Raw genomic sequence first — 21617 nt, 5'->3', positions numbered from 1 at the left:
TCCCCTTGGATGAGGTCCTATTACCTTATATGGTTATATGATCATGTATAGGGGTCCATTCCATATCCCCTTAAATTTTGGAAATTTTCCAATTTAAGCATTCGGTATCATAGTACATGACCTCAACATGTATCATGATAAATTTGGGTGGTCCATCTTGTTCCCTTTCATGGGTAAAAATTATTAAAATATAAACATAAGCAATATGTTGTACCATGCGTTTGGTTTTTGGCCCAATTTCTTTCCTTTGATGGGGTTCTATTACCTTATATTGTTATATGGTCATGTATATGGGTTCATTTCCTATCATAAGACATGGGTACATTGACGCACCCCTTGAAAAATTTGGGAGGGGTATCTTGGCTCATCCACTCGGTTTTAGAAATTGTTTTAATATAAGCATTTGGTATCATAGTACAGGACTTCAATATGTACCACTATAAATTTGGATGGTCCACATCGTTCCCTTTCATGGGTAAAGAACTACCAAAAATCGAATTTCGGAGGTTATTGACACCTATTTAGCACGTTATATGGTTTATTACCTTTATATGTTTATGTTCCCTTTTAAATTTGGGAATTATCAAATAACAAAATTCGGTAAACGTTTTCTAGGACCCGTTGGTATTCCTCTTATGGCCAAATATTCAAAATTTAAATGTTATTGACCGGCTTTATTATTGAATAAGTACAGGATTTATTACTTTTTTCATAAGACACAGGTGTATTTGTGTACCAATCTTAAATTTTGGGAGGGGGTACATTTCTTATTGTCATATCAATAATTGGTAATTGTTCTTTGGGTAAATCATTGTGATCACGTGATCAGTTATTGACATATGATGGGATTAGGAGTCCAGGACATTGGTACATTGAAACTTTGTAGGATAATTTGAGAATGCGTCATTGGTATTGATTATTACAGCCAAATATAAACGTAAGCAAGACGTTGTACCACGTGATTGACCTTGAGTTTTAGAAATCTGATAGCTAACCTTATTGAAACTTATGACTCATAGTCTTAAGGGAATACATGCTACAACACTGGCAAAGTTATTGTTGATGCAATTTGATTGGCTGATCACTATCTTTCCTGCAATATGATTGGCTGATCACTATCTTTCGTGCAATCTGATTGGTTGATGAGTTTTAAATCTTTACTGTATTCAGTTTTTAAGTTTTGTTTTACATTTAAAAATCTTGTTTTCGTTCAACATTTTACACTCAATGATAAATATGATCAAAACCGTTTATTTGTTAATCGAATAGTTAAAAACCGGATAAAGTTTGACGGTTAACCGTGAAACGTAAAAATTTTTTAGTTTGAAATTTTTTTTGCTTGAAACATTTTGTTTGAAAATTCTTGCTTTTAAATTTTTTGTTTGAATTTTTTGTTTCAGAATTTTGTTTGAAATTTTTTTGACAACTTTTGTTTCAAAATTTTTTGTTTAAAATTTTTTTGTTTGAAATTTTTTTCGTTTCAAAATTTTGTTTGAAACTTTTCGTTTGAAATTTTTGTTTGAAAAAATTTTTGTTTGAAATTTTTTGTTTCAAAATTTTGTTTGAAATTTTTTTTTGTTTCAAAATTTTGTTTGAATTTCTTTCGTTTGAAATTTTTTTGTTTGAATGTTTTTTCGTTTCAAAATTTTGTTTCAAAGATTTTTTGTTCTAAATTTTTGTTTCAAAGTTTGGTTTTGACATTTTTAAAAGTTTGTGCACTCATTAGTAAAGAACCGGAACTGTTTAGAACAAAAACCTCTGGCAACATTGTGGTGCAATAGTACACGTCAGAACATGGTGCAATAGTACACGTCAGAACATGATAACGCAACGTCATCAGTTTTGCATCATCGTTCGAGTTAGTATTCATGATAACGTCATCATGGCTACTTGTCTGCAGTTTCTAAACACACGTGATGTGATGAAATCATTTACCAAGATTACTGATTTACAACAGAATGTACCTTATAGAATCTTAGCTAGCCAAATGATCCCTACAGAGTTTGGATTAAGAATCGTAGTGAAGCTTGAAAATGATAAGAATATAATTTTACCAGCAAGATATTTACCCATGGAGACATCAAAACAAGAAGAAGTGCTGCGTTTCTTAAATACTGGATCTGTATCTTTATGCTATAAAAGACTCTTGGGTCGAAGTCATCAATTTGAATTTAGTACACAGCCGGATTCGTCAGCCATTGTGATGAAATCATGAATCAGCACGTCAGACATAGTTGTATGAATTTGGTTGGTCGGCATGACGTCAGCAACTGTGATGAAATCATGAATTCAAACGTCAGCACATTCCTTACCAATGACGTCAGCAATAACTATAAACCAGCAAATACAGTGTCATCCCACGAAATCATTTGAGCAAGTGCTTTTCAGGAGGAAAGATGTGTACTTCTAACGATAAAGAGTTCATCTTCGCAAGATATTATCCAATAAATATATTTCAAACAAAACATGTGATGATTGGTATCAGTGCTAGAACATTTGAACCTGTGATTCGATTGGGCAAAGCAGAACAATTTGGTGTACAACTGACCTGTGAAGAATGGCATGAATCGACCAAATGAACGATTATTTTCATGATGAGCTAAATGTGACCATAGTCAAATCATTAGGCTCAAATCATGAAGTGGTGCTGCGTACAGTCCTCGAAGAGAAGATGGTGCTGTTACGTAAAAAGAGTACATTTCATGTCCCTCGCAACATGGTGTATCTAACACAAACTGAATGGAACAAATTCATCAGCGTATTTCAGTGTGTGAAACATGCAGTGGAAGTCTGCATCAAAACTAGTATATTCCTGAAAAAGTACTATTTTGAAAAATGTGTTATGCATATTGTACAACATGTATCTAGATATTGTGATGGTTGTCAACATCGTTCGTGGGTGCATACCTGTATTGATAAACAGTTTATTTGTGATCAAATGGACATTGAGTTTCCACCAATTGATATTGCATTAGACCTTAAAAGACTTCAATTAGAATTAAAATTATATGCTAAAGACAAACTAGTGCAAGAAGTTCAAAATACATTGTATCGACAATATCCAGAACCACTATCTGGTATGGATGTATGTGGAGTGTAATAAAATGATCCATTTCAATGAATTGTGTTTTTTCATTTCAAGAACAAACCACATGTTCTGACGTGTACTATTGCATCATGAAAACAAATATTGACAAAGGTTTTTGTTCTAAACAGTTCCGGTTCTTTACTAATAAGCGCACAAACTTTTAAAAATGTCAAACCAAAATTTTGAAACAAAATTTTTTAAACGAAAAAATTTCAAATCAAATTTTCTTTTAAGCAGTTTCGGTTCTTCACTAATGAGTGCACAAACTTAAAAAAATTTAAACAAAAAAAAATTTGGAAACGAAAAATTTCAAACAAAAATTTTAAACAAAATTTTGAAACGAAAAAAAATTCAAACAAAAAAATTTTAAACAAAAAATTTTGAAACAAAAGTTGTCAAAAAAAATTTCAAACAAAATTCTGAAACAAAAAATTCAAACAAAAAATTTGAAAGCAAGAATTTTCAAACAAAATGTTTCAAGCAAAAAAAATTCAAACAAAATTTTGAAACAAAAATTTCAAACAAAAATTTTTTCAAACAAAAATTTCAAACGAAAAGTTTCAAACAAAATTTTGAAACAAAATTTTCAAACAAAACTTTCGAAACAAAAATTTTTAAACTAAAAATATCACACGAAAAAATGTCAAACCAAAGTTTCAAACAAAAAATTCAAAAACTTTTTAAATGTTAAAACAAAACTGAATTCAGCAAAGATTTGAAACTCATCAACCAATCAGATTGCACGAAAGATAGTGATCAGCCATTCAGATTGCAGGAAAGATAGTGATCAGCCAATCAAATTGCATCAACAATAACTTTGCCAGTGTTGTAGCATGTATTCCCTTAAGACTATGAGTCATAAGTTTCAATAAGGTTAGCTATCAGATTTCTAAAACTCAAGGTCAATCACGTGGTACAACGTCTTGCTTACGTTTATATTTGGCTGTAATAATCAATACCAATGACGCATTCTCAAATTATCCTACAAAGTTTCAATGTACCAATGTCCTGGACTCCTAATCCCATCATATGTCAATAACTGATCACGTGATCACAATGATTTACCCAAAGAACAATTACCAATTATTGATATGACAATAAGAAATGTACCCCCTCCCAAAATTTAAGATTGGTACACAAATACACCTGTGTCTTATGAAAAAAGTAATAAATCCTGTACTTATTCAATAATAAAGCCGGTCAATAACATTTAAATTTTGAATATTTGGCCATAAGAGGAATACCAACGGGTCCTAGAAAACGTTTACCGAATTTTGTTATTTGATAATTCCCAAATTTAAAAGGGAACATAAACATATAAAGGTAATAAACCATATAACGTGCTAAATAGGTGTCAATAACCTCCGAAATTCGATTTTTGGTAGTTCTTTACCCATGAAAGGGAACGATGTGGACCATCCAAATTTATAGTGGTACATATTGAAGTCCTGTACTATGATACCAAATGCTTATATTAAAACAATTTCTAAAACCGAGTGGATGAGCCAAGATACCCCTCCCAAATTTTTCAAGGGGTGCGTCAATGTACCCATGTCTTATGATAGGAAATGAACCCATATACATGACCATATAACAATATAAGGTAATAGAACCCCATCAAAGGGAAGAAATTGGGCCAAAAACCAAACGCATGGTACAACATATTGCTTATGTTTATATTTTAATAATTTTTACCCATGAAAGGGAACAAGATGGACCACCCAAATTTATCATGATACATGTTGAGGTCATGTACTATGATACCGAATGCTTAAATTGGAAAATTTCCAAAATTTAAGGGGATATGGAATGGACCCCTATACATGATCATATAACCATATAAGGTAATAGGACCTCATCCAAGGGGATAAATTGAGCCGAAACCAAACACGTGGTTGTACTAAAATTTGGCAATTTCGTACCCATCAAAGGAAACGTGGTGAACCACCCAAATTTATAGTAATATATATATTAGGGTTCTATACTATAATACCAAACATGTAAAAGGGGCAATTTCCAAAATTAAAGGGGTGGGCCAAAGTACCCCTCCCAAATTTTTAAAGGAGTGCACAAATGTACCTATGTCTTATGATAGGGAATAGACCCCTATACATAACCATATAACCATATAAGGTAATAGAACCTCATCCAAGAGGATAAATTGGGCCAAAAGACCAAACACGTGGTACAACGTATTGCTTACGTTTATATTTTGGCAATTTTGTACCCCTAAAAGGGAACGTGGTGGACCACCCAAATTTTATCATAATACATGTTAGGGTCCAGTACTATAATACCAAATATATAAAATGAGCAATTTCTAAAATTTAAGGGGTGGGCCAAAGTACCCCTCCCAAATTTTTAAAGGAGTGCACAAATGTACCTATGTCTCATGATAGGGAATAGACCCCTATACATAACCATATAACCATATAAGGTAATAGAACCTCATCCAAGAGGATAAATTGGGCCAAAAGACCAAACACGTGGTACAACGTATTGCTTACGTTTATATTTTGACAATTTTGTACCCCTAGAAGGAAACGAGGTGGACCATCCAAATTTATCATAATACATGTTAGGATCCGGTACTATAATACCCAATGTTTAAATTGGTCAATTTCCAAAATTTAAGGGGTGGGCCAAAGTACCCCTCCCAAATTTTTCAAGGGGTGCATTAATGTACCCATGTCTTATGAAAGGTAATGGACACCTGTATACGCCCATATAACCATATAAGGTAATAGGACCTCATCAACGGGGATAAAATCGACCAAAATCCAAACACGTGGTACTACGTATTGCTTACGTTTATATTTTGGCAATTTTGTACCCCTAAAAGGGAACGAGGTGGACCATCCAAATTTATCATAATACATATTAGGGTCCTGTACTATAATACCCAATGTTTAAATTGGGCAATTTCTAAAATTTAAGGGGTGGGCCAAGGTACCCCTCCCAAATTTTTAAAGGGGTGCACCAATGTACCCATATCTTATGAAAGATAATAGACTCCTGTATACGCTCATATAACTATATAGGGTAATAACACCTCATCAAAGGTGATAAATTACGTCAAAAACCCCCGAAACTTGAATTTTTGGCAATTTTTTACCCATGAAAGGGAACGACATAGACACCCAATACTGATAGAGGTACATACTATGGTCCTAGGCTACCACACCAAATTTTTAGATTTGGCAATTTCCAAAATTTAAGGGGTGGGCCAAGGTACTCTTCCCAAATTTTTCAAGGGGTGCACCAATGTACCCATGTCTTATGATAGATAATGGACCACTATACATGACCATATAACTATATAAGGTAATAGGACCTCATCCAAGGAGATAAATTAGGTCGAAAACCAAACAAGTGGTATAACGTATTGCTTACGTTTATATTTTTGGCAATTTTGTACCCCTAGAAGGAAACAAGGTGGACCGTCCAAATTTATCATAATAGATATTAGGGTCCTGTACTATAATACCCAATGTTTAAATTGGGCAATTTCCAAAATTTAAGGGGTGGGCCAAGGTACCCCTCCCAAATTTTTCAAGGGTGCATTAATATACCCATGTCTTATGAAAGGGAATGGACCCCTGTATACGTCCATATAACTATATAGGGTAATAATACCTCATCAAAGGGGATAAATTAGGTCAAAAACCCCCGAAATTTGAATTTTTGGCAATTTTTTACCCATGAAAGGGAACGACATAGACACCCAATACTGATAGAGGTACATACTATGGTCCTAGGCTACCACACCAAATTTTTAGATTTGGCAATTTCCAAAATTTAAGGGGGGTGGTCCTATGTACCCCTGCCAAAATTTAGGGGGTGGGCCATGGTACCCCTGCCAAAATTTAGAGGGGGTGGTCCTAAGTACCCCTAGGTCATTGCCCCCGGGCCAGGTCATTGACCTTTCACCCCGGTCATGAAAGAGAGTGAGGATGAGTCATTCGGGCCAACGCGGGTCCCTACTACTCGTATAGTATGAAAGACCATAATCAAAATCACACTTGGTCTTCATTTGTGCCGATGAGGCTAGCATTCTTGGCTCTTGTATAGCATGAAAGACCACCAAGACTATGAAGTGCAGGACCAAGACTTGACTGTGCAAGACAAAGAATAAGACGCAGTATTGATGACCAAGACCCAGGGTGCGAATTGTTTAAATTTCATTTGTTGCGCTGAAAGTGACGAAATAAAATTAGTACTCTATAATTAATTATCATACTGTGTTTTTAAATTTTAAATTACAAAATTCATATTATGTATCTTCTTACTTGCAACTATATACGTATACTGTAAAATACGTTTTAATTACTGAGAAAGAAAAATCAAAGTGGCGCGGGTTCCAGAATCATAAGAACTTATTTTGGATTGAAAGTTGAAGGGTTGGAAAAGTTACAGGTGTTCTCCTGTTTCCTCAACCCTTATCATTGTAGTTAAACGATTTCCTTCTCCGCCAAGAGACTCTTGCTACTGCCTTCCGAGAAGACCCCCTGCCATCCGAGCAGGTGAGAACACTGACCTTGAAGAAAAATTTCGTCACATAGAACTAAAGCAAGAAAAAAATAAATTTCTCCACGTCGGATATTGGTATCAGTTATAAAAAGAAATAACCAAACCCCAAAAGTGCCAAATATTCATTAAGATGCATATACAAATCTCCCGCTTGATCTAGCTAGTGGTTTAGGTGCATGGGCGTCTCTGGCGGGGGCACGGGGGTCGCGTTCCCCCCAATATTTTGAAATACGAAATATTCAATATTTTATTTTAATTTAATTTATTTAGATACTCACTAGCAGTTAGATCATTTACTTTGATGTCCCCCCTAAATTTTACATGCCAGAGACGCCAATGTTTAGGTGTAAGACTTCGGTACACGTGGTCCGGGCTTAATTCCCAATGGGAGTGCATTGTGGCGTTCACACAGTGTCGTGACCATAGTGCTCTCAAACGGGTCGGGTCGGGTCAGCTCGGGTCGGGTTTTGGGTCAGGTCAATCGTGTCGGATCACGGGTCGGGTCGGGTCAGTCAATTCGGGTCACGGGTCGGGTCATGCCGGTCTTCAACCCGATTCGACCTGACCCGTTGAGAGCACTACTCTCCACTGACACTTACCAGAGTTCATTAATATTTTCGAATCGATTCTGACGTACTTTCTAATCACAGATTTGTTACCTTTCGTACCACGGCTTTTCTGTACTCTTTTTAGGCGCTACGCCTTCTTTTCTTTAGTTTAGATTTTATACAGTGTTCCAACCCCAAGACAGTTCGTTTTATATATAGCTATCGGGAACGGTTCGAGATATCGATTCCAGACAAACTCCATTGCAGTTGCTGCTCTACAGGAAGACTTGTTCACATTTCCGCATAAGGTCTCATGGAACTTCTTCTTTCTACTGTAACTCAAACATATGCCCTTTTCGGGGAAATCCTGTATCAAGCCCATTAGTCACTAGATGTTGCGCATGCTGTAGTTTACTCTCTACTGTAATTTGTCATTCTGCAGTCGTCTTCTTGTACATTGTTCATTTCTCTGTACAGACCTCACAATTTCTCAACTGTAGAGCCTCATATCTCCCTTATTTGGCAACAATGATAATTCACCTTTTGTTTATTTTCTTTCACTTTTTATGCCAATTGTTTTATTGCCATAAAATGGTATACGTTCTATCTGAAAAACTTTAAATATGTATTGGGATGACAACACTGTTTATGTGACACTACTGTCGTGTTCTTGGTAACGCGTCCCGCAACTGTAGGTATCAGCTTAACTGCATACATTTTTCATTTTCTGTCTTCTTGTGGCGTTTTTGGGGTGCAACTCGGCACAGCCTCACCCGGTCACTGCTAGGTATATGTATTATACCTAGCGTGTAAACAAGGCATTTCCGCACCGAGTGACTATCACCTCGATGATTAGTGATCCACAATTAGCCAGGATACCAGTTTTCATAAATATCTAGCTGTCACTGTTCGCATACGTCCTTGTTAAATAAATCAGGGTTGGCAAAGTTTTTATGCCAGATACATCGCTTGATAAATTATGACAAAATATATATTTACTGGTTGTTATGACGGGTTGTATCAGACTGAGCAGTTAGTTATGTCTTATGTTTAATGAAGTAAAGATAAGATTTCAAGTTAATGATGAGATTTGTGAATTATTAAGAAGAATAATTACATTAAGAGTAAAATAATTCAGTGTACGGTATGTAGTACTATTTCTATGGTATTTTGTCATTACAACTAGTTATGATTAATTGTCATCTACGCTTGTGAATATCCATAGTCATCCTTTTTAAAGTTATCATCGTAAAGAGATATGTTGTCATTACGTTAATTTTTTTTTTGTTCTTTTTAGCAGATACGGATTGTATGACGTCATGGGACAATCACAAGCACATTTCTTTTAATGTAGAAGTTACTTCCTGGTGCTATACCTGACTATTTGATTTTTGTCTAATTTAACTTATACCGTATCATTTTTAGCGCAACTTAGTATATTTACGCCGAACTTTTGACAAATTTGAAATCTAAATAGTCAAATATTAGTTAGCTGAACATAAGTAAAGCTTTTATATGACTTCTTTACATGGTCTAACCATGATACTCACTTAAATCTATAATCTTACTGTATAAACCTTCTCTTTTTCTGTTATTTTCCACTAATGTGGAGTTGATGTTTTCTTATGAGTTTTCTTCATAAAGCCCTGCCTTGGAATTCTTTCCTTGTTAGATCTTTCTCCTTGAAGTCACTCCTAACCATGTCCATCCAATTCTTTCTTGGTTTCTCTCTACCCCCCCCCCTTCTCATTCAATTTCATTGTCTTCATTCTTCTGATAACATAATTATTTGATCTTCACATTAGATGGCCATACCACTGCAGTCTTCTTTCTTGAATCTTCTTTGATATTTCTGTAACTTAGGTTGTTGTATTTACTATCATTCCTCACGCTGTCTCTTCTTTTTATCCGACACATCCAGCGTAGCATTCGCATTTCAGTGACATTCAATCTCTTTTCATGTGAATTCTTTATTGACGATGCCGCTGCTCGGAAAATCATTGCTGGCCTAATCACAGTTCTGTAAATCGCTCCTTTATTCTTTAGAATGATTCTGCGGTCACACGGAACGACACATACTTTCTTCCAATTTCCTCATCCTTCTTGCATTCTGTGTGTTCTCCAAAGATGTGATTTCCACGTCAAAATCGTCATTTTTGGCAACAGATGAGCCTAAATATTTAAAATTTTCCACTTCATTCAATATTTTTTTTTCTTGTAGCGTTACTTTTCCATTTCCTTCTCCGTTAAATTCAAGATATTTAATTTTCTTTCTACTAATTTCTAGGCCTTTATCTTCCAAAGGTTTTCTCCAACTTTCTACTTTTCTTTTAACTTCTTTCCTCTTGATGTATCACAGTATAACATCAAATGCAGACATCATACACCAGAGAGCTTCATCCCTTACTTAGAAACCATTCGTTATCTTAGAAACCAAAATGTAAATTAAATAACAAGTGTGAGTTTTCCATTGCAGAAATATTTGCCCTTTATTACTTCTAGTAAATCCCTATTGTAAGTGCGCGCTGCTTTAACTGAACGTTTAATAACTTAACTTTTATTCTGAAATTAACTTGTAAAGGTAAATTTTTAACTGAAATTAACTAGTAACAGGTTACCGCTTGTCCTGAAATGAACATGTAACAGGCTAACGTTTAACTTCAAATGAACATGTAACAAAATAACATATAACCTCAAATTAACGTGCAACATGTTAACTTTTAACCTCAAATGAACGTGTAATAAGCTATCATGTAACCCCAAATGAACGTGTAACAGTTTAACGTTTAACCTCAAATCAACATGTAACAGGTTAACTTTTAACCTCAAATTAACGTATAACAATAAGGTATAACAGGTTAACTTTTAACCTCAAATGGGCATGTAATATGTTAACGTTTAATCTCAAATTAGCATGTAACAGGCTAAAGTTTTAACTTCAAATTAACGTGTAATAGGTCAACACTTAACCTCATATTAATGCTTTACATGTTTGTTCCAAAGAAAATTAACAAAAAAGAAAAAAAATTGTCGAAAATTTGATACAATCCCCAACTTTGATAGCCAATGGTGAATAACTCGTGAACCGAAAATCTGCAAAAGGAAATATTTTGCATGTGCACTAAACAAGTTAAAGTTTGCGTGCCAAATGCCAAATCCGATCAAGATCGGATAAATTCTGTAGTTAGTTTATGATACATGATTACTCTTGTGGCTACCTTTTAAGGAGTTTACCAAAACTCCTTTAGATATTACCCTGTCTGTCCATATGTGTATCCGTTCATCAGAGATGGAGTGGTTCAGTGGGTTGTGGGTCAATAGGACGTGACCCACTGTGATCTATTCTGGCTCACCAAGACCCAGAACCGATCCGCTACAACCCACCGACACACTCTGCTTAGTGCATTGTAGACAGCATTTTCTCAACACTGATGAATTTGTCTACGATTTACTTTCAATACTCCCAATTTTCTTCCTTTTTCATTTGTTTCTATTTACTTACCTTAGATGAGTATTTCTAAGTGAAAAAAAAAACTGATATTAATATTTGTAATTGCAATAGTAACAATAGGATTTACTACTTGGCTTTCGAGACACAGTCGAATTTTATACCGCTTTTTTTTCGTTAACGTTGGCTTACTTTATCTTGATTTGAGACTTTAAAATTTCATATATATGATAATTAAATAGAAATTAATCGTAATGTGGGCAAAAGATTCTATACAAAACTCTACCATTTCATATCGAGAAGTTCAGATCTATCGGTATTGTAACAGAGCGGTGCTTGAGCGAATGACCTAATAGAAATTTAAGCTCAGATTAATAATAATTTCAAGACCTTGTTTTATTTCAAGTGTAAACACTTTATTCAGTTCTGGGGAGGGCGTGGATCATGGCTCACGTCAGAGTTGATGACGACGGGTTTTGGTGGGTGGTGAGTCACAGTGGTTCATGGTGGGTGGTGAGTCATAGTGGGTCACGGTGGGTAGTGCGTCAGTGGGTCATGGGTCAAGTTTTCATTGACCCATGCCATCTCTGCAGTTCATCCAGCAGACGAAAATATCCCCTGAACTACTTGAAAGATTGCCATTAATTTTGATCTGGGTGTAGAGAGTCAAAAGTTAGTTAATCTTTTCGTTGATGGAGGTAATGCATCCATTTAAAGTGCTAGAAATCTAACTTTCTATTCAAACCGGAAGGGGAAGAAATCATCCACTTCCGGATTTAATATTCATCACTATAAAGCAAAGATGGTGATAGACATCGAAAAGCCATTTTCTGCAATCAAGTGAGCGTTCCAAGAATATATGATATTCCATCATCCTCTAATCTCTCTACTGAAACCGGAAGCGGTAGGAATCCACTACAACTTCCGGTTTCAATATTAATTTAAAAAAATATCAGGCCATTTGAACAGAACTCTTCCACGTGCTACTTGCTTTCTGTAGAAAAATGAAATGGACAAAAGTCACTAAATTATATAATGAGCGCATTGTTTACTATGACTTTCTTCCTGCCCTCAGAAAATAGTTATGTGAAGGTAATGAGGTTACTAAAAGAGGTATCTGATATGACTTCTCAATGTTGCGGCCAAAGGTGGTGGAAGCTGTAAAGCATTTACATAAGATTGTAATTTGTTGAACCGCGTATTCAGATATTTGCTTCTTTTGTGAACATCGTTATTCAGCCAAAATTCCCGAAATTGGCGATAACTTGAAGGTTAGGAGCTTGAACCTGGTTTAGAAGGGATAAGTTAACTACCCATAAGAGAAGGGTTAAAATAACAGAAGGGAAACTACGAATAATACGTTTGATCATCACCAGGAGCATACTACCTAAAGAATTTTATAACAAGTCTCAATTTAGCAATATACCCCTATCATATTCCTTATTATAAAATGAAAACACCTCAATCTATGAGTAACGACAATTCTTAATAGTTAACACTCGGTGCTCCACTACGTGCGCTGCATTGGTGATGAAAATAGATGGCGCTAATATGCAGACAATTTGCAAGTTTAAAACTATTGTGACGACTTGATTGACACTTAAACCGTATTATTTTACTTAAATTATTTTAAAATTGATAATGATGATGCTGAACATGAACATATCTTGTTGTTAATATTAAGACAGGAGTCGTAACCATGTGGAGGTCAATTTTTGTGTAACTGCAAGTTAGTGTTCGAACTTTAAAAGAAAAAAGTTAAAATGTAAACATTTAAGTAACTTCCAATTAACGACAATTTTAAACTATAGTGTACAGCTAGCCGAAATCTTGGAGTTGTGGACAACTAGTTTAACTAATGCGAATTCAGACGGAATTAAGACGTATCAATTGACTAACTAGCCAATTCACACAATTTATGGATACTACTGTATTTAAAACAATTTTGAATTTACATTATGCAAACAATGTACTGATTAAGATAAGTAGAGTAGAGGGGGGCAAGAGTACGTGGGGGTAAGGATACGATTCCCAAAAATCAGGTGAATATATTCGCGTATGGCAATAATGCATCACGTGGAGTTTGATGTTAATGACGTCTAGAACCTAAACAAGTTTGAGTGTGCTGCGTCAAACTACAAACTATCTAGGTAATTATTTATGTTTTTCTAATAGTTTGATATAATATTGGGACATAAGTAGTTAATGAATAACTTACACAATTTTATAATGATTTCAAAGTACTATAAAGCGTTAGTTTCTAACATATCCATTGTTTGACAGGATGGAGTAAATTGACTTTCTTCCAACAGTTGGCTGTGCAACATTACGGGAAAGTCAATTATGTAGTAAGGAGGCAAGGGTACGCAGATACCGACGGGGCAAGGGTACGCGTGCGTACTCTTGCCCCTTCTGTTCTATGAAAAAGAATCCAATTTGATTTAGAACTAACAATCAAAAAAGAATGTAGATTCCGTTGTAATAGAGAGTGACGGCAAACTTTACGAATACTGGTTCCCATATGTAGCCTCTAACGTTAAGAATTCTGAAGAATCCTGATATTTTCTTATGTACGAGGGATACATTTTTATTCTAAATACCATTCCTTACATAACAGTATCTAAGGTGGTGTTTGTTTTCGAAACAGATAAACGTGTGAGATAGTGACATCTGCAGTTATTGAATAACGTTACGCTTGCTTATTTTATTCAGGTTTCAGAAATACTACGCTTTGTCCTCTTTTATCTTAAATGTCAGTAGTCTTCAGTAAGAAATTTCAATGGGCCTTATGCAGAGTCGTTCTGACGCGTGATTAGTGCCATACTAAAAAGTTCGACTACCGTATGTTTCCTGTAGTAGTCAGTCCTTTAGTAACCATACGTTAAAACGACTCTGCATAAGGCGGTATCAGTCCAATGATTGGTACGGGATCCTATAAAGATATATGAAGCTAACCTAACATTTGACAATATGTAGCTTCATCAAGGATTGGCCGAGAAGTTTTCAAGTTACCCTCGTAGGTGACAAGCATTCTGTAACTGATGGAATAAGCTGAATTTGGAAATATATTTTTATAAAGGGTCTAAATATTATCTGATATTTTTTTGTATCCTATGCATTTCCATTACTGATATGAGGAGAATTAAGGATTTTTCTTTTCTTTTCTTTTCTTTTTTTTCTAACGAGAATCTGCAACGTCTTCAGGTACAATAAAGCCAGTAGGCCTATTTACCGAAGAAATGGAGAACGAATTAGTGGAATATATCACATTACTGGATCAACTCTTCTATGAATTAACTTTAAAAGATCTAAGAAGAATGACATACAATTTTGCTGAACGTAACTAGTTGCCCCATATCCTTTAGCCATGTGAATTGAATGGCAGAAAGAGATTGGACAGAGTATTTCCGTCGTAGACATTTAACAATTGCTTTGCAACAGCCTTCAAAGACTGGTCTGGGGAGAGCTCGTGGTTTTAGCAAGCCACAAGTTGAATGCTATTTTAATTGTCTAAAAATCTTGTAAGACAAAACGGCTTTTCTCCACAGGATATCTACAACATGTACGAAACTGGCATAAATACGGTTCCTCATAAAGTTCCAAAAGTCGACTAAAAATCAGTTGTGAATAAAACTGTATCTAGTGATTTTGGAGTTAACATAACAGCTGTTTCATGGAGTGAATCTGGTTCCTTTATTCCCAAGATATTTCCCACAAAACAAATGACAAGAATTATTCCATGGCTCGCCGCCAGGTTCTGTGGGAATATCTAATTCTGGTTCATCAACTCACAACTTTTCGTAGAATGGTTATATTATTTACACCAACATGTGCGATCAAATTTGGTTACGAAAAAGGTGTTTTTACTTGTTGACAATCAGACCTCTAACATTTCAATCGAAGCGATTGATTTCTGCAGGCAAAATGGGATAGTGATGTTGAGTTTACCACCAAATCCCAGTCATAATTTGAAACCATTAGATCGCTCCTTTTTTGACCCGCTGAAATCCTGGTATTCAACAGCGTGTGATAAATGGATGAGAAATCATCCATCCCACATAATTCCAAGTTGCGAGCTTGTTTACTGAGGCTTACTACAAAGCTGCAACCATTGGTATCCAGCCTTCAAGAATCTGGAGTTGTCCTACTGAATCCAGATGTGTTCACTGAAGAAGATTTTCTTCCTTCTATTGTGGATGTGGTAGACTTAAATGTAGAAGCCAGGTCTGGAGACGAAAGTATTCCTGAAGCAACAAATCAAGCATCAGACCTGAATAGAGACCAAAATCGTTCATCGGATGATTCACTGGAAGTAAAAAGGGACCCATGCGGTGCATCCAGATCAAACACTCCTTTGCCAGTTGCTCTTCCTCCTCCATCTGTTACCAAACCTTTAAACAGTAACGCTAGATCCTCACTAGAAGCAAGCAAGAGCTCATGCGGACTGTCCACTTCAAATACTCTTCTGCCGGTTGCTCGTTCTCATTCATCTGTTACCTAACCTTCAACCAGTAACACTGGATTCTCACTAGAAGCAAGCAGGAGCTCATGCAGATTGTCCACATCAAACACTTCTCTGCTGGCTGCTCGTTCATCTGTTACTAAACCTTCAACCAATAAACTGATCTTTACTGGAGGTAAGCAGGGGCCCATGTGGACCATCTGCATCATGCACTCCTTTGGTGGTTGTCAGTCTTCCTCCAACTGCTACCAAGCACTCAACCAGTAGATCTTGATCTTCTCGAAGTCAGAGATTCTGACATCCTCTCCTTTCAAGCAGAACTTACTTCCGAAGCGGCGCCCTCCAAAGAGCAAAGGCAAACATCATCTTGCACCAGGAAAGCTACAACCGAATTTGTAGCTACAACTCCTCAGATCAGTGAGGAAGTAGTGTACGAGTGTCCATTATGCAATATCATCTACAGTGATCCACCAATAGAAGACTGGATCAAGTGCGCAAGATGCCATGAATGGTGGCATGAACAATGCACATCATGTAAAGGAGCACGCACCTTCATCTGTGATAATAGTTAATGCTATTTTGGGTGCGTGCTCTTGCCCCTTTGATTTCGTACTCTTGCCCCACATATAGGGGCAAGAGTACGAATTTGAATGTTTTCATTTTATGAGTTCTAGTTCATCTAAGAATAGAGGTATATAAAAGTTGAGTTCACATTTCGTAAAGGAGTGTTCAAGTTTTGTGTTCCATGTAAAAGTTTTCCGTTGTAACTATTTTTTACCAAAATATATAAGTTTAATTAAAATTTGCGTACTCTTGCCCCCCTTTCCTATATGCTGATTATAATTATCCTAAATTATTTTAGGAATAAAGAAATATAAATAGAGATACTCACATTTTTTCCTTCATATTTTTAGGTATTTGCTACATTTGCAGCTAATATGCCATGTGTGTCGCTTGGAATGAATATGGGATTTTCAGCTGTGGCGTTGCCTCAGCTGGAGAGCGAGGATAGCGAGATCCAAATAACCACAGAAGAAGCCTCTTGGATAGGTAATTTACTATTTTCTATTTTTTAAATAAGGAATACATGAGCAAACAGAGCCAAGATTCAATAGTGAATTTAACACTGAAATTAATGTTGAACAAAAGAAGAACTCCCATTTTTCGGTCTTAAATCTACAGATACTCAATGTGTGAATCACAGGTGACTTTGCACACACCAATACAATAGTATATTTCTTGCCACACGTGTATGAATATGGACCTCGAAAATGTTTACAACGATAATATGCTGCCATATACCCCACGAATCAGTAGGACAACGTCTTAACACGCTCGGCTACTGAGGCAGTTACAGTTATGCCTTGCGGAAAAAGGTGTCATTCCTTGCTTCTTTTCTAAGAAAGTATTGATGGTGAAGCGTCAATCATTCCAATACAGATTTGACCTAAAACTCATCGATATCCGAGTAAATTAAATAAAAATATTTTTGCCAATATTCTCTGTAAATAATATCCCAGAAATAGGTTAAAAGAGCAAACTATGGCTTAACCGAGTACTGGTCGGTTATTAATAGCTCAGAGAATTTCTTCGGAAAGGATGGTTTTAACCGAAATTAAGCTACAGTACTAGCAATTTTTTCAGTGCACGAACACACTAATACCATGCAAAGACATTGCTCCTCTTGTTATCATACAGTCACATACACTAAAACACACAAATACTTGTGTTCACTTAAAGATGACATACATCAACATGTGAAAAGTCATGTTGATGTTCCACATAATCTTATGGACTCTCGGTCGTGGTGGTTTGTTTTTCCATTGACATGAAAAACAATTTCAGCTCGGAATACTATTCCACGAAATTGTCATCCTCTGTCGTCCCCCCTTTTTTTGAAAAAAGCAACAGTTTTGGAAAATTTATGTTGGTTTGGCACAAAGAATGCCTATACTTTCCGAGTTGGCTTAGGTTATTAGTAAGTGTTCTTGCTTTGCCATAAGGAGAACCAAGTTGGAATCGGAACGCTGGTCATGCAACTGTAGTGTTTCAGAATTTTCCTCACTTCTAGCAGGCGGATGCTGCGATCCATGGCTGATTTTCTGTTTGTTCCAACTATTATTGATGTTCTCTTCATCTCTGTTACACGCACTTCTGGTGCAAAATACGCGGGTTCAATTTCCAGTGAGCACTCACGGGGTTTTGCGTTGTACATTTACCTGAGTGTTCATGTTTCATACAGCCTCTGTGCTGAAAGGGACGTTCAGGTCGAAACTAATCCGATGTTTGATGATTCCAGAAAATTGGCCTTGCTAGCTTTATTTGGAAGTTTGTTAAATAAACATAATATAAATGAAATTGGATACATCTCTGTAAATTGTTTTGTATTTTGCATGAATTATATTGTCACTAGTTCGTTATTATTGGACTTTGGATGAAATGCATGTCGCACAGTAAATAACGTAATATAACAACATATCGAATGATTCCTTTGTAGGAAATTGCAGCTAAGACAGCTTTTACGGAGAAACAGTTTTATTCTGCCTTATGTAGAGTCATTTTGACCTATGATTAGCGTCATACTAAAGGCCTGACTTCTGCAGGAAACATATGTTAGTCGAACTCTTTAGTATGGCACTAATCACCATTCATAACGACTCTGCATAAGGCCCATTATGTCTAACACCGAGTTTACATAGGCAAGCTCAATAGTTCACTTGAAATAAACGTTAATATCCCGAACATCATTGATATTGAAGCAATGAATATTTGACTTCACACAAATGCACATTCAATATCTATTCACAGCAGCAATATCCGTAACTATATGGTGGCTGTAAGTTAAAGCCTACTCTAAACATAAGAGTTTTGCTTTACGATGATATGATTTTGAAGTTTAACTTCATTATTTTAACTTTTTTTTTAATATTCTAAATATTAGATAATTATTAGATATATTAGATATAGTTATTAGACAATATATATATATAATTATATAATATTAGATAATAGGAAAATATTGAAACGAAGTTCTCTAGTTAAAACTAAGTTCTTTATACAAAATGCTATAACTGAAAATAATTTATGCATAGGTTAAGAATGGTAGTAAAACAATTTTATTTTTTATCACCTAATCTTTTGCATTAACCTATTTGTCAGTGTTTAAGTAGTTGAAAAAGTACGCTTCTTTTCCCAAATTTCATTTATTTTTTCTTTATTTATTTCCTTTTCCTTTTTACATTTGAAGATGCTATATTTCTATGTGAGAGCTTACAGTCTACCTGGAATGCTCATTACTTCATCATGTAAATAACAAACATATACAACATTGAAACATGTATTTTGTAACGAACTTGTGGGTAAAGCATCCAGCGATATTCAAGTGCAACTAGAAATAAGTTACATTAGAGCTCAGACGTTAAGTGGCGTCACTAACTGTCCCCTACTAGATTTCTTTATGACTTCAGTACCAGTGATCCCATATTCGAAATTTTTATGCTAAAGCAGTTGTTATTAATATAATTTTGAATCTTCGACGATCAGGAATCTCTGTTTAATGCCATAATCAAGTAGTGGTTTAAAACTTGAGTGGTGTAAGTTAATTTCCGACATTTTACTGATTTTCCTATTTTAGATTCATGACTTACATATCAGTGTGCTTACTTGTTATGTAAAAAAATCGAACATTTTACAGAATTTAAAAACAATATGTCAAAATTTTGATTTTTCATGAAATAAATAGTGTAATCATATCATTATTTTCTGCTGTAATAATCATAAAACATTATGTATTTAAGCATGTATTCATATCCATTTCAGCTGGAATGGCAGCTTTGTGTAACGCTTTGGGTTGCCTCACTAGTGCTCTTTTTATGGATCGCCTTGGAAGAAAGAAAATTCTTCTAGCTATGAATGTCCCATCACTCATAGGCTGGATTCTGATAGCCTGTGCCAAAGATGTTCCAACAATTTACGTTGGACGTGTATTTACAGGTCTAGGAGGAGGAATGTCCAGTGCCCCTGGAGCTGTGTATGCAGCAGAGACTTCGCAGAAAAAGTATCGAGGAATGCTTATGTGCTGGAATTCCGGTGCTGTTGGTTTAGGAATATTATTAGTATATATTCTTGGTACTTTCTTGCAATGGAATATCGTTGCAGGAGTATCTTGTATAGTTCCAGTTATTGCCTTTGTTTTAATTATTTTCTTGCCCGAATCTCCTCATTGGTTAGTCGGTAAAGGCCGTGCTGAAGACGCAGAAAAATCCATGTTCTGGTTACGGTCTGGAAGCTCATGTGTTACAGAGGAATTACAAGAAATGATGACACATCAAAAACAAAATCGCCGACAAGTCTCTGGAACTAAAGAACTTCTTTCAGTTTTTCTCACTCCTCGCGGCTTCTGGCCATACTTGATTATGAACACAATATTTTGTGTGCAACAATTTGCTGGTGGATTTGTGGTCGTGTTTTATGCAGTGAAAGTAATCCAACAAGCTGGAGCCAACATAAATGATTACTTAGGTGCTATTATAATTGGTATTGTCAGATTTCTAGTCATTATGAGCCTTTGCTTTACACTTATGAAGTTTGGACGAAAGCCACTAATGATCATTTCCGGAATCGGTATGAGTATATGTATGTTCGTTTTAAGTACATGTTTGTATTTTGACAACCTGAACGTAAGTTGGGTTTTGTTAATTGCTATCTTTTTATATGTGATAATGGCCAGTTCTGGTTTTCTTACCATACCATGGATACTTAATGGAGAAATCTATCCATTGGAAATTAGAGGACTTGCTAGTTGTACTACTACGAGTATGGCTCATATGTTAAGCTTTGTTGCGATCAAAATATTTCCTTCCATGTTGGAACAGTTAGGAAATTACGGAGTGTTTGGTGTTTATGGTGTAATAGCTTCAGCAGGGACAATATTTGTAGCCATTTTCTTACCTGAAACAAAAGGAAAAACTCTTGATGAAATTGAAAGTTTCTTCCAAAAGAAGAAACCTGTTCCTGCAGAACAATCTTTAGTAGAGATTAAAGAATCACATTAATTGTCTTTGTGAACAGCGTTTAGAATTTGTGTCACAGAATACTTTTTCTTTTACCTTTCAAGAAGGGATTGCAACTTACAAACATAAGAAAGAGTAGAGCTAGGAGAAGAAATAAGAAGATATAACAAAACACTTTAGATAGAACAGAGAGCACCTTGACTGAGGAAAGCAACTCTGTGAACGGAATGACTGCTTTTCTGGGTAAAAATCAAACAATATGCAATCAGATCTTGTCAGCTTAGACCTACCGCTCACTGGCGACAAAACAGTTGCGCAACTATCTCGTCGCTGTCGCCTGCAGTCAGCAACTTCACGGCGACAAAACAGTTTTGTTGCCATCCCCTCGCTCACTGGCGACGGCAACAGAAAAGTTGCCGAGCATTTGATATCACAATTTACATAATCGGCAACCGGAACAGTTCACATAATCGCTGGTTTCGGACATGAAAAAAACTACCGCCCATTCCAATGGTTAAATAAATAAATT

The 21617-nt window shown here is 35.7% G+C and overlaps 1 protein-coding gene across 1 annotated transcript in view; it reads left to right on the top strand.

The window, feature by feature from the left end:
- Positions 1–21139, top strand: part of LOC145671127 (facilitated trehalose transporter Tret1-like) — a 49376-nt gene extending 28237 nt beyond the window's left edge. Inside the window, exons 3-4 of the mRNA XM_081739923.1 lie at positions 16991–17126; positions 19896–21139. Coding sequence (XP_081596049.1) covers positions 16991–17126; positions 19896–21130 — 1371 coding nt within the window. The 3' untranslated portion in view covers positions 21131–21139. The remainder of the gene's footprint in view (positions 1–16990; positions 17127–19895) is intronic.
- The last annotated feature ends 478 nt before the right edge of the window (positions 21140–21617 follow it).

Source organism: Thermobia domestica, chromosome 15 (genome assembly GCF_964235325.1).
Source record: "Thermobia domestica chromosome 15, izTheDome1.hap1.1, whole genome shotgun sequence".
NCBI classification, from domain to species: domain Eukaryota; kingdom Metazoa; phylum Arthropoda; class Insecta; order Zygentoma; family Lepismatidae; genus Thermobia; species Thermobia domestica.
Note: the sequence above shows the minus strand (reverse complement) of the source record. Positions and strands in the feature narration are given on the sequence as shown.